Below are 13,185 nucleotides of genomic sequence, written 5' to 3'. Positions count from 1 at the left end.
GAAGCTGTACGAAAAGAACTACCCGACGCATGATCTTGAGTTAGATGCAATTGTGTTTGCTCTAAAGATTTGGCGCCATTACTTGTTCGGTGAGAAGTGTCACATATACTCTGATCATAAGAGTTTGAAGTATTTGATGACTCGGAAAGACCTAAATCTGCCACAGAGAAGATGGATAGAACTGCTAAAAGACTACAAACTTGTGATTGATTATCATCCGGGAAAAGCAAATGTTGTTGCTGATGCCTTGAGTCAAAAATTGTTGTTTGCTTTGCATGTAATGAATACTCGTTTGGTTTTATCAGATGATGGTTCAGTTTTAACTGAATTAAAAGCAAGACCTTTGTTTTTACAGTAGATTATCGAAGATCAGAAGATTGATAATGAGATTTTAGCTAAATGAGCTCAGTGCGATGTAGAGTCTGATTCAGAATTCAGAGTTGAAAAAGATGATTGTTTGAAATTTTGAAATTGAATTTGTGTTCCGAGAAATCCAGAATTAATTCAAGTGATTCAGAGTGAAGCTCAAGTAGTCGCTTATCTGTGCATTCGGGTAGTACAAAAATGTATAATGATTTGAAACAACATTGTTGGTGGTCCGGAATGAAAAGAGATATCTCTGAATTTGTTTCTAAATGTTTGATCTGTCAACAAGTTAAAACGGAACATCAGGTGCCATCGGGGTTGTTACAACCAATTATGGTGCCAGAGTGGAAATGGGATCGAGTGACCATGGATTTTGTTTTGGGTTTGCCCCTGTCTCCGAGAAAGAAAGATGTAATTTGGGTTGTAGTTGATTGATTGACGAAATCAGCTCATTTTATTCATGTTCGATCTGATTACTCGCTTGATAAGTTAGTTGAGTTATACATTCTAATATCGTGAGATTGCATGGTATGATATTGTCAACAGTGTCAGACAGAGACCCAAGATTCACATCACGATTCTGGAAGAAATTGCAAGATGCTCTAGGTACTAAATTGCATTTTAGTACTACTTTTCATCCGCAAATAGATGGTCAATCCGAACGGATTATTCAAATACTCGAGGATATGTTGAGATTTTGCATTCCTGAGTTTGAAGGTACGTGGAAACAATATCTACCTTTAATTATAATAGTTTTCAGTTGAGCATTAAAATGGCACCCTGCAAAGCTTTATATGGTCGCAAATGTCGTACACAATTGTATTGGATGGAGCTCAGCAAAAAAAAGATTCACGAGGTTGATTTGATAAAAGAAACTAAGCAAAAAGTTAAAGTGATCCGAGATAGTTTGAAAGCAGCTTCCGATCGTCAGAAATCATATGCAGATTTGAAAAGAAAAGACATTGAGTTTGAGATCGGCGATAAAGTGTTTTTGAAAGTGTCTCCCTGGAAGAAAGTGCTTCGGTTTGATAGAAAAGGCAAACTGAGTCCGAGGTTCATCGGGTCGTATGTGATTATTGAGCGTATTGGGCCGATAGCATATAGATTATTGTTGCCACCAGAGTTAGAAAAGATTCATAATGTGTTTCATGTATCAATGCTTCGACGATACAGATCCGATCCTTCGCATGTGATTCCTCTGTCTGAAATAGAGATTCAGTCTGATATGACTTAAGAAGAAAAGCCAATCCGTATGTTAGCTCAAGAGGTTAAAGAACTGTGAAATAAGAAAATTCCGTTAGTTAAAGTGATGTGGCAGCGACATGGTATTGAAAAGGCGACATAGGAGCCTGAAGATATTATGAGACAGTTATATCCGAATCTATTCAATTGTAAGATTTTCGGGGACAAAAATCCCTAAGGGGGAGAATAGTAATAGTCCCATTTTGACCCTAGTCGGAATAGTGGTTTTGGGACCACAAATTCGAGTAAGAAAAATATTTTAATATTATTTTCTATGCTTATTATAAGTGAATTGACATGTGTGAAAGTCTCGTGTGAAAATTTAGTTGTTTGTATGCTTAATTTGCAAAAAGGACCTAATCGCGTAAAGTGTAAAAGCTATGTGCTAGATGTTAAAAGTGCCTATTTGACTTGGCTTTATAATTGTGAGGTCCTTATGTGGTTATTTGACCAAATTTATGATTAAATGACATTAGTGGACATTAGTTGATGGCATATTAATGTTTTAATGCAAGGGTAATATGGTAAAACAATTATTAAATGAATTATAACTAAAACAAAACATGAAAACTAGGCATTATATGTTGTTGGTGCCGAAAATTTAAGAACAAAAGAAAAGAAAAAAGTTTTAGGGTTTCGGCTAGTTCAAAGCTTAATTGAGGCATTTTTTAGTTTCGGTTTTTGATAATTTCTATGTTTTTGTGATTGTTGTTAAATGCTCTAGCTAGCCCATACTTAAATTCATGAAATTGCTGATGATTTGATGAGATTCCATTGATGAATTCATGAGTTTTGTGATGTTAAATGATGAATTATGAAAGCTTATTGCTTGATATACATGTTTTGTAAAGTGATTTTTAGTAAAAATGCATATTAGAGATTAAATTGAGAAAAGTGTAAATTAAGGGGTTGAAATGTGAAATAAATGGAAGTTATGGGCTGCTAGGGACCCTAGAAAGATTCGGCTAAGGCATTGTTTTGAGGAATTTTGTGTATTTTTTGATTTTATGAAATATGGACTAAAGTGTGAAAATGTGAAAATGTGAAGGCTAATTTGTAAAATGCCCTAAATATATGTATATGGATCAAATTGAATGACTTGTTGAATAAAAAGATTAATTTTGAATACATATAGATCAAGAAAGGAGGAATTCAGACTTAGACCGAGGAAAGTCGAAGGTTATAGAGTAGACAATCCGAGTCGACAATTCCGAGTACGTGGTAAGTTCGTAATTAAAACATGATGTTAAGTATATTTTGATGTTTTGATTATATATACATTGTATATATGTTTGGTTATATTCAATAGTATTTGGCACTAAGTGTTCGGTTTAAACTAGCTTCGGCTATATAAGGCACTAAGTGTGCGATACCGACTTAGGTTCGGCTAATTGAGATGGCACTAAGTGTGAGGAGTTGTTCTAGCTTCGGCTAACTATTACAGCACTAAGTGTGCGGATGTTCAAAGCATAAATAATATACGGAAAGTCTTAAAATATTTAAATGAAATGTGAGAATGAAAGTGAATAAGTAAGGGAATATTCAGGTATGTACGATACCTATGTGGTAGATGATACTAAGTATTTGAAGCTCATTGATTTGGTATGAACATATGGATTATGTTGGTATAGATTTAATAGATGATTTAAGAATTTGTAAGTACTTATGTATTGATGATTTTTGGTACGAGCTTACTAAGCTTTTGAAAGCTTACTTTGTGTGTTTGCATTGTTTTATAGATATCGAAGCTACTGCAAGCTCGGGGATCATCAAGGATCATCATCACACTATCAAATCTCATTTTGGTACTTTTGAAAATGTATATTTCTAAAGTATGGCATGTATAGGCTAGTGGTTTAGGAATTATGTTTTGTGATGTATATACTTAGCCATCTGATTTGGCTAGTTGGTGTTTAAACCCATAGTTGATAGTGGCTTATGGTATGTGAGGTTAATATGCAATTGTGTTATGTTTTAGTTGGTAAGTTTTGGTAAGTTTAACTTGAGATTGAATGATGTATGGAAGGAAATGTTTTGGTATGATCTTATTTTATGTTGGCATGAATTTGTAAGGTTTATAAGTAGGAACATGGTTGATATTGTTATGATATAAATGATAACATATATGCTTGTTTCTTTGCTTGTAGGTTGACCCAAATTTGGGGTGGCAAATTGGCTATTCAAATGGCCTATTTTTGTCCACTCAAGCAGAGACACGGGCGTGTGTCTCAGCCGTGTGCAACACACGGCTATGTTGCACGGTCGTGTGTCCGCTGGGGTACCCTACAATTGTAAGTCAGGCCCGAACACGGCCAAAGCACACAGGTGTGTGGCTAGCCGTGTGGCCCAAGTCAGGCTCGACCACGACCAAGATACACGGCTGTGCCTTGTAGTCGTGTGAGCAAGTCAGTAGCTATGCCCTATTTTGACACGGCTTAGACACACGGGCGTGTGACCTTTGAAAAGTTGAAAATTTTTTTATAAGTTCTGAAACCTTTATATGTTATCAGTTTTGTTCCGAGTGCACGTTTAAGTATCATACGCTCGATTTTATGTTCTTAATGAATGTGAATGAATGACATTTATTGTAATGATTTGATATTTGATATACAAATATTCTGAATTGTGTTGTGAGTTAAGTAATGCCTCGTAACCTATTCTGAAGACGGTTACGGGTTAGGGGTGTTACAAAACCTGTAGGGTATACTGACTTATGCCATACGGCTAAGTCACACGCCCGTGTGTGAGGCTGTGTAGGGCATACTGACTTGATTTCTAATTTAACACCCGGGGACACACGGTTGTGTAACCTAACCGTGTGTCGCACATGGCTGAGACACACGCTCGTGTCTCTGCCCGTGTGGACAAAAATAGGCTATTTGCCAAGCCATTTTGCCACCCAAACTTGCTCAAACCTACACAACCCACTTGGCACAAATCATAGCATAAATAGGCATCCAATACAACCACAACCTAGACTAAAATATGCCATTTCAATACCAACAACTATCATGCTTATAATATCATATTTTTCACATTCAAATCATACAAATTTTCACATTCACAAAGCATTTATAAACCACATCACCATGGAGCATTAGTACTTATATATACATCACTATATTTGCCAAAATGAACCAAAATAAGCCATCTCTCAAGGCTATACACCAAGAAAAATACTTATTATATACAAACCAAACCCAATGGTTAATTTCATTACCAAACTATACATCAAAATGACTAACTTCTATACATGCCATATGACCAAAACTCAGTTTCAAAAGTACCAAGATGGTAGTTGGATAGTGTGATGAAGTCTCCGACAATTCCCGAATCCGAGCTAGCTTTGATATCACTATAAAACATAGAAAAATAAACAATGTAAGCTATAAAGCTTAGTAAGCTCGTATGAAAATAATAAGCAAGTCTCACCATCCATTTACCATTCAAATTAAATGACATAATATGCAACAATGCATTAATCTCAAGCTAACATGACTTAATTACATACTTGATCATAAACTCACAAATTCTTTTGGCTCATTGCTTGTATAGTTTTCCGAACATACCTGTACCGATATGTATCTATTTCTCACCATTTCACATCTTCAATGTATCCGTTGAACCATTCAAAATAAAAGTCAGATACTCAAAAGTCTAGCGCCCTAGATACCAATATCATGGCCCGAAGCCAAATCAATGAAACTCGCACCTGAAGTGCCAATATCATGGCCCAAAGCCAAATCAATGAAGCTCACATCCAAAGTGCTAATATCATGGCCTGAAGCCAAATCAATGAAGCTCACACCCGAAGTACTAATTTCATGGCCTGAAGCCAAATTAATGAAGCTCTTAATGACATGTCCTTCGTATCCTCATTTATTCCTAAGGTTCAAACGGGATTTCTAATGCTAAATCTTCATCGAGTGTGTCCGCAAGTTCATAATTCAAAATTCATGCAATATCAAAACATTTAAAACACAACTAGAGCAATGCTTATTACATACGAACTTACCTTGGACGCAAAAACGGCTAAATAGATCGATTAGTCAAGTGCTTTGTCTTTCCCCTGATCTGGATCCAGATTTCGCTTTTCTTGATCTATATCTAATCAAAATTAGCTTATTTAATTATTTCTCTATTCAATGCAGTCCAAAATTCACATTAAGGCACTTTTACACACTTACCCTTAATGTTTCACATTTTTTTACAATTTAGTCCTTATTTCATAAAATCAACAAATTCATGTAATTTAATACCAACTCATGCTAGACAAATTTCCCTAGTGCACATAGCAGCCCATATTTTTCATTTATTTTACATTTTAACCACAAAGTTTCCACATTTTACAATTTAATCCCTAATTTGCATTTTCACTAAAAATCACTTAACAAAACTTGTATAACTAACATCAAACATTCATAATTTATCATTAAACATCAAAATACGCATGTATTCATCAATGAAAACATCTAAAATCTTTAGCAGTTTTGCAAAATAGTCCATGGGCTAGCTAGACTAAGCTGGAACGATCTCAAAAACATAGAAATCATTACAAACAGGACAAAATACATACCTAATTGCTTAGATTGAAGTTTTCGAAATTGAAAGCATAAAAATGGCTTCTCAATCCCTAAAATTCGGTGGAAGAAGATGATATGAAAGTATAATTTTGTTTTGTTTAATTTAATTAACCTTTAATTACTAAATTACAAAATTAACATTATTATTAATTCAAAATTTCAATTATGCCAAGACATTATCATCCACTATCTAATTAATGGTCTATTTACCACATAAGGACCTTATCTTTAAGGTTCTATAGCTATTTGACACCTTTAGCTATTAGAACTCAAGTTTTACACTTTACACGATTTAGTCCTTTTTTATCAAATTAAACACTCAAATGATAAAATTTCTTAACAAAAATTTCACACAATCATATTTTTATGTTGTAGATATTAAAATAATAATAAAATAAATATTTTGACTTCAGATTTTTGGTCCCAAAACCACTGTTCTGGTTTAACTAAAAACAGGCTATTACAGTCGTAGATTTCCCACTCTTTCAAAAATGGCCAGAGATGTGTTAGCTATACCAGTTTCTACGGTCATTTCAGAGTCTACATTTAGCACTGGGGGACGTGTGCTTGATCAATATAGGAGTTCTTTAACTCCTAAAATTGTACAAGCTCTTGTATGTACTCAAGATTGGATTCGAAAATCATCATCACAAGAAGAAATCAAAAAGATTGAAGAACAAATCCAAAAGCTTGACAAGATTGAAAATGGTATATTTATTGTTTTATTTTAATAGTTTCAATTTTTTTACCATATCACTCCTATTTATTTAATTGATTCAATGTTTAGACTTTTCTTGGAATGCATCAGAGCCTACCCTAAATTCACGAGCTTTCGTGAGTTGAAGGGTATGCTTACTATCTTATTCTTGTTAACTTACAATCTATTCAATTGTTTATATTATTTGATTTTTTTTAAATGCATATATTTCTATTATATGTTTATTTTTTGCACATGTTTTTTTTTGTAGGTATAATGCAAATGAAGATCTTTTGGAGAGAAGAAATGGATACAAATGGAGAATATTAAAGACTTACATTTTAATTATGTGTTAATTTAAAGACTGAATACCCTTATGTATTTTCACTCACCAAAATTGGACCATCAAGTAGACTTTTATCACTTAAGGTATCTTTTCTCTCATTCTTTTCACATGATGTTTCATTACTTCCCATATCCCTTTCACAAAAATTATTAATATGTAACACATCATGATACAATTCTCTAGGAGAACATGACAATTCGAGTTCCTCTTAAGTTCATAGGTTCTTGTGAACTTTTTTCACTGTTACTATCTTCACGGTTAGTAATTCATCATCACAAATATTTGTATTAGAGGATTCAACAATAGGCACAAAGCGATAGTAAATTTCTTCTATGGATGGGTATTGAATTGGACATTCGAGACTTCTTTGACCATTGCTACCCACCAACAACATTTAAAAATATATATATGAGTACATTCTTACTATCCTGAGCATTATTTTGACATTCTATTTGGACACTCGGGCAAGCCAAGGTGTTGCTAATTGTTTGCCGAAAGCATCCTTTTGAGCCTTTCTAGCATCTCGAGTCTTTTGATTTTTCTGCAACTTTGCTAACATTTTGAATTTATCATTGACCTTAAAAAGGCCTTATTACAACATCATCACAAAACCAACAAGGTTCTCTATAGTAATTGATGGCTTTTCACTCAGATTATCACTCCCTTTACTATTGCGAGTATCAACAGTCATTATGAACCTTGAAAAGCAGACAGTAGTCAAAAACAAAAACTAAGCAAACCTCACTGTTATACATTCAGAAATAAATTCAAACTCTTAATAAAGTAAGAATTAATCTTGTGAGTCTCTTAAAAGTGTTTATATCAACCAATCAGGATCTGTGACAATAAAACAAGCAAAGCAAACCTAGTGGAACTAGGAGCCCAAAATCGGCTAGACACAAAAGAATTGTGTTGCACAAAGGAATGAATGTGCAACGTGCTTAAACTTGCTAACACAAGAAACAATAAAGTGTTAAAATGCGTATGGGAACTATAAAAAACAAAAGTAAATGAAAACCTAAGGCTAAGAGTCAATGAAAATTGTTGAAACCCAAAAATGAGAAAATTGTAGAGCAACTTGACAAACTTTGTTTGAGGTGTTCCTAATTTCCAAAAATCACAGAATTTAAACTAGAGTCTCCTCAAATAATGACTTTACTTCAACCATTCTTACTTATGACTCACAGCCCAAAACTGTAGTTTGTCGGCCCATTGGAGATCCCTTCTTTGCCAAGCCTGCTGGCGATCTAAGCTCACTAAATTCTTTGGCATACTCCAGTTCACCAAACCTTCTAGGAAAATCTTACTCTCCAAGCTCACTACGTACTTCAGCTCGTCAAACTTGTTGGTCGTACACCCATTCGCCAATCTACTGGCGTATACATTCTTGTCATTTTCTTTGGCGAACCCCTGTTCACCAGTCTTATTAATGAGTACCTGTTTGTCACACTCTTGGGAAATTTCCTGTTCGCCAAACTCCTTGGTTGGAAAATATTTTTTCCGAAACATTTATGAGTAAAAAACTGCTTTGAGGCTGCTTTACTGGAAATCGATTTAAAAAAACACAAAGAGCACCCAAAACTCCTAAGAAACTGATACCAAATCATACACACCCATTCGTATAATGAGTGCAATATTGTGTAAATTATGTTAAGAGTATAAAATTTATATATTAACAATGAATTATAAGCATGCATCATTCAAAATTTTTAAATAAACCCTTTTAATTTTATTTTGGAGGATGTATCATCATTTAAAATTTAGTCTTTTTAAAATAATTTATTTTTTTTTACTTTACTTTTAGTTAATTTACATTTTTTACGGAAAAATTGATTAAACTATTAAAATTTTAATAATACTAATGTAGCAACTCGTGTGTTCTGTTGATGTGAATAAATCTTTAAGATTTTATGCTGAAAACTTTTTAAAATTTTAATAAGTTGCCTAGACAACTTTCGTAAAAATAAATAATTTACGGGGAAAGTAAAAATGAGGTGAGGATGGATTTGCTACTGCTTTTGCAATTGAAGATGCAAAAACTTGGAGCCACTGATGTTGACATATGATGATAATTCACTAATCCTTTAATTACTTGTACGGTACTGTTTTTTGGACTTCATTCATTTAAATTATTACCACTTTATGCTTCCTTTTGCTAAAACATTTAAAAAAAAGAATTATATAAAAGATTGTAAAATTAATTTATTTTAAATTGACATAGGCATTTGCTTCCTCGTTGATAAATTACATATATAAACGTACAAGTATAGGAAAAATAAAATGGCTGCAAAATCCTCCGTACTAAGTTCTTGCAACAAAACTATGAAGGTATGGGAAAGAAGCATTACAACAACTTTAAACACTTAAAAGAGGACTATGAATAGGAAAAGAAACAGAAAATTGAACTAGTTAACACGGCTGCAAATCCTCCTTATGATCCCTGCAGAACCCGTTAGAGGCTCGATATCTCCCATCTTGATCATGGCATCGGATCTGAAAGTTGAAGGATTCCTGTTGTAGTCGTTGACTATGCTATCTGTGGTTCCACCGCTGAACAGCACTTGATCCGACTGGAGAAGACCCTTCTTTTGCAGTAGATTTCTGAAGTAGTTGTTCTCAAAGGAATTTGGTGTGACCAAATCAAGTGGAGCCAAATTTCCATTTCCGTTGGGGAAAGTAGCTGGACAATTGCGTCTGCGAGTGCTGGCAAACCCAGCGTCAATGTCACTTCCATTACTGTATATCCTATCCCTGAATGTCACGCATTGCGCCTGTCCAATGGTGTGAGAACCTGCACCCACAAATGGTTTAATTTAATTATCTCAGTTATCAGTACTGTTTGTTTAGTAAAGAAAATGAAATGGTATTAAAAGGATTAGTTGTGCCCAAACCTGACAAAGCAACCATGTCTCTTTCACTAAGGCCCTTGCTTTCAAAGAGATCGATAAGCCTTTGAAGACCATCTGCGAAACGAGGAAGGTCTCTGCTAGCTAGACTGGCGCTTGCAGTGGTTGAATCTTTTCTTCCAAGCTTCACTGTCCACGAGGGACCACCTACCTGGATTGTTCCAGGAGATCATGTTAATCAATTAGAATTAATTAAATATGACAAATTTAAGTAGAATATTTAACGTATTACTTATCTCTCTCTCTATATATATATATATGTGCGTGGCGAATAGCGATATTGACTCACGTATTCAGAGGCATCCCTGGCAGCGACGGCAAGGATGTCGGCACAAGATACAAGCCCAGGGCATACGTTTTCAACTGCAGATTTAGCCTCATCTATAACTTCAAAGCTTCTTACAGAGTTATTATTTTGAGTTACGAACTTCTCGCTTGTGATGGAAGGGGAATTGTCCAGTAAGATTGAAGCATCACAACCCTGAATAAAGCAAAGCAAAGCAAAGCAAGCACTCCATTTAATACAATCCACGCATGCAATTGAAATTTGTTGTAATATACGTACGAGTATAAACATATTAAACAAGTACCTGAACAAAGCAATCATGGAAATGAAGCCGAATAAGAGATGCAGCCATTCTACGTTCTCTTGCAATGGCGGATCTGATGGATGTGCGAATCGTACTGAGTGCATTGGGGCATGTGTCACCATAAAACGTAGAAGAAAGCTGTGCTTGGCATGCGCTGAAGCTCAAAACCAGCAGCATCACCGTAGCAGCAGCTCTAAATATTGCAGCTGTTACCATTTTTTCTATTCACTACCGAAAACAAAAACTAGAGTTAAATACACAAGATATCTAATAAGAAGAAAGTGAAAGGGTGATGAAGAAAGTGCTTGTGGCTAAAGTTGTATTTATAGAGAGTATTTAAGAAATTAGGATTAGACTTTATTGGAGGTTGTGTTGGTCATAGTTTTCTGCCATATGATATGATATCATGGCTATAATTAACGAATTTTTCTGTTTTCCAACCGCTGACTTTATGATTATGACTCATTCGTATTTGGCTTGCATGGCGCGTTACTTTATCTTACATTCTACTGGAAAATGTACCAAAAGTTGTTTGTTTGTTCTTTTTTTTTTCAGCAAATTTGGGCTTCTTTTTTTTTTAATTAATTTAGTTAGTTCGCATCACCGCATATTACTGTTTTTTTCCTTAAAATCTTTTGTAAGTACCCAAATTTACCCGGGCCCAAAACCATTAACCAGCCCAACAAATATATGGCCTAACTGGCCTAAAAGTTAAAAACTAAGAAACCCTAGGGTTTCTTTAAGCGCGCCGCAGCCCCTAGCGCCATCTCTGTACGGCCTCCAAGTCCGCGTACCAACATTCCACGCTTGCATCCGGCCTTGTACCTACATGAAGACAAAAAAAAAACAGCACAGCAAAATAGCAAGCAAAAGAAGACAAGCGAAATTTTATATTTTTCTCTATTACTTTTTTTTCGGCTATAAGAGCCACTGAAAATCATCGATGTAAGGAGGGAGATTTACGCATACAAATCGGTACAAAAAAGTTGGAATAAAAAAACAGTTTTGGAGAGGTGATTGTGAATCTCATTTTTTTCTTTCATTTTCGCTTCCATTTTTCTTTGATCTTTTGTTATTGTATGTAAAAAACAAAATAAAAGCACAAATACTTATCTTGCTTAGGAGGCTTCGGATCCTTGTTTGCTTCGTGGTAATTGAAGCTAGATGGGGATTGAAGTTGAGCATAACAAAATCCTCAGATTTGCGTCGAATAAGGCCAGGATAAGCCTTCATATGCTGTTATCCACCGAGTATGGAGGCGAAATGGCCGATGATTTCGATTCGGCTGAATAACAGAGATAGGAAGCTTAGTTTTTTTTTATTTTGTTTAAGGAGATTAAGGGTTCATTTAGGGTTTTTTTTTCATTTGTTTTCCTAAAGTATATGAAACGATGCCGTTTGGTAAAGAAAGGATCCGCGCGTTGACCCGTTTGGAGGCCTGGATTTGCGCGTTTTTACCTTGAATGGTCAATTTGCACTCGTGGTCCTTTTACTTTGTTTAGTCATTCAATCGCGCCTCATTTGTGTTTTCTGTGATTCTTCTAGATTATCCTTGCAATTTGCACGTTTACTCATTTTAGTCCGCGTATTATATGCTTCGTTTTTTAATATTGGTCCATTTTCATTTTTAATCCTCGGTTGTTTGTGCGTATTTAATTTTGGTCCTTGATTCTTGCTTTAACAATTGGATTTATTTATAAATTATTCTTTTAACTTTGCTTTCATTCTGATTAAGTTTTTTTAGTTAATATCCGGTATTCTTTATGAATTATTTGTTACTCATTTTTAATATGTTATTCTTAATGTATTATTTTATTGATCTCATCTTGCTTTATTTTTTTATTTATTTTTACATTTTTGAAATATTATATCGTATAATTATTTTAAAATTTTCTTTATGTAATTTTATGTTTAAAAGATTTATATAATATTTATCTTCATATATTGATATTTATACACTACAGGAAAATAGAGCTTCAGCGGCGTTTTAGCGGCGTTTTTTTGTAAAACACAAAGCAATAGCAGCGTTTTACCAAAAACGCCGCTAAAAGCAATAGCTGCGCTTTCGATAAAATGCCGCTAAAAACCAGAGAATTAGCTACACTTTTGGTAAAACGCTACTAAAAACTAGAGCATTAGCGGCGCTTTCGGTCAAACGTCGCTAAAAACTAGAGCATTAGCGGCTCTTTCAGTAAAACGCCGCCAAAACCAGAGCATTAGCGGCACTTTCGGTAAAACGCCGCTAAAAGTTATACAATCCCTAAAACCCTAAACCCTAAAAATATCATAAACACTGATCTATAACCCCTAAAACACTAAAACACTAAACCCTAAACTGTGACAGCCCTAAAGTGACCCTAGTTAGAAAGCGGTTTCGGGATCGCTAAACCGAGTCACCAAATTATTTGAATATGATAATTATTGTCTAAAATATGTGAATATGAATGTGTGAAAG

General features: G+C 34.6%; 1 protein-coding gene across 1 annotated transcript; it reads right to left on the bottom strand.

Annotated features, from left to right (window-relative positions):
- Positions 1-9,510: 9,510 nt before the first annotated feature.
- On the bottom strand, positions 9,511-10,947 carry LOC107952179 (lignin-forming anionic peroxidase). The gene is made up of 4 exons (XM_041099489.1): positions 10,731-10,947; positions 10,430-10,621; positions 10,126-10,291; positions 9,511-10,025 (listed from the first exon to the last, which is right to left on the bottom strand). Exons 1-4 carry the CDS (start codon positions 10,944-10,946, stop codon positions 9,640-9,642), a joined length of 960 nt encoding a protein of 319 aa, XP_040955423.1. The 5' UTR covers position 10,947; the 3' UTR covers positions 9,511-9,639.
- Between the last annotated feature and the right edge of the window lie 2,238 nt (positions 10,948-13,185).

This window comes from Gossypium hirsutum, chromosome A01, assembly GCF_007990345.1.
Source record: "Gossypium hirsutum isolate 1008001.06 chromosome A01, Gossypium_hirsutum_v2.1, whole genome shotgun sequence".
NCBI classification, from domain to species: Eukaryota; Viridiplantae; Streptophyta; class Magnoliopsida; order Malvales; family Malvaceae; genus Gossypium; species Gossypium hirsutum.
Note: the sequence above shows the minus strand (reverse complement) of the source record. Positions and strands in the feature narration are given on the sequence as shown.

Bases quoted from the DNA above. Each gene is read 5' to 3' on its own strand.
- LOC107952179 (XM_041099489.1), bottom strand. From the start codon at position 10,946: ATGGTAACAGCTGCAATATTTAGAGCTGCTGCTACGGTGATGCTGCTG. The intron at 10,292-10,429 runs GTGAGTCAATAT...GGAACAATCCAG, and splicing joins CCAGGGATGCCTCTGAATAC to GTAGGTGGTCCCTCGTGGAC. The intron at 10,026-10,125 runs GTTTGGGCACAA...TTGTGGGTGCAG, and splicing joins AGACATGGTTGCTTTGTCAG to GTTCTCACACCATTGGACAG.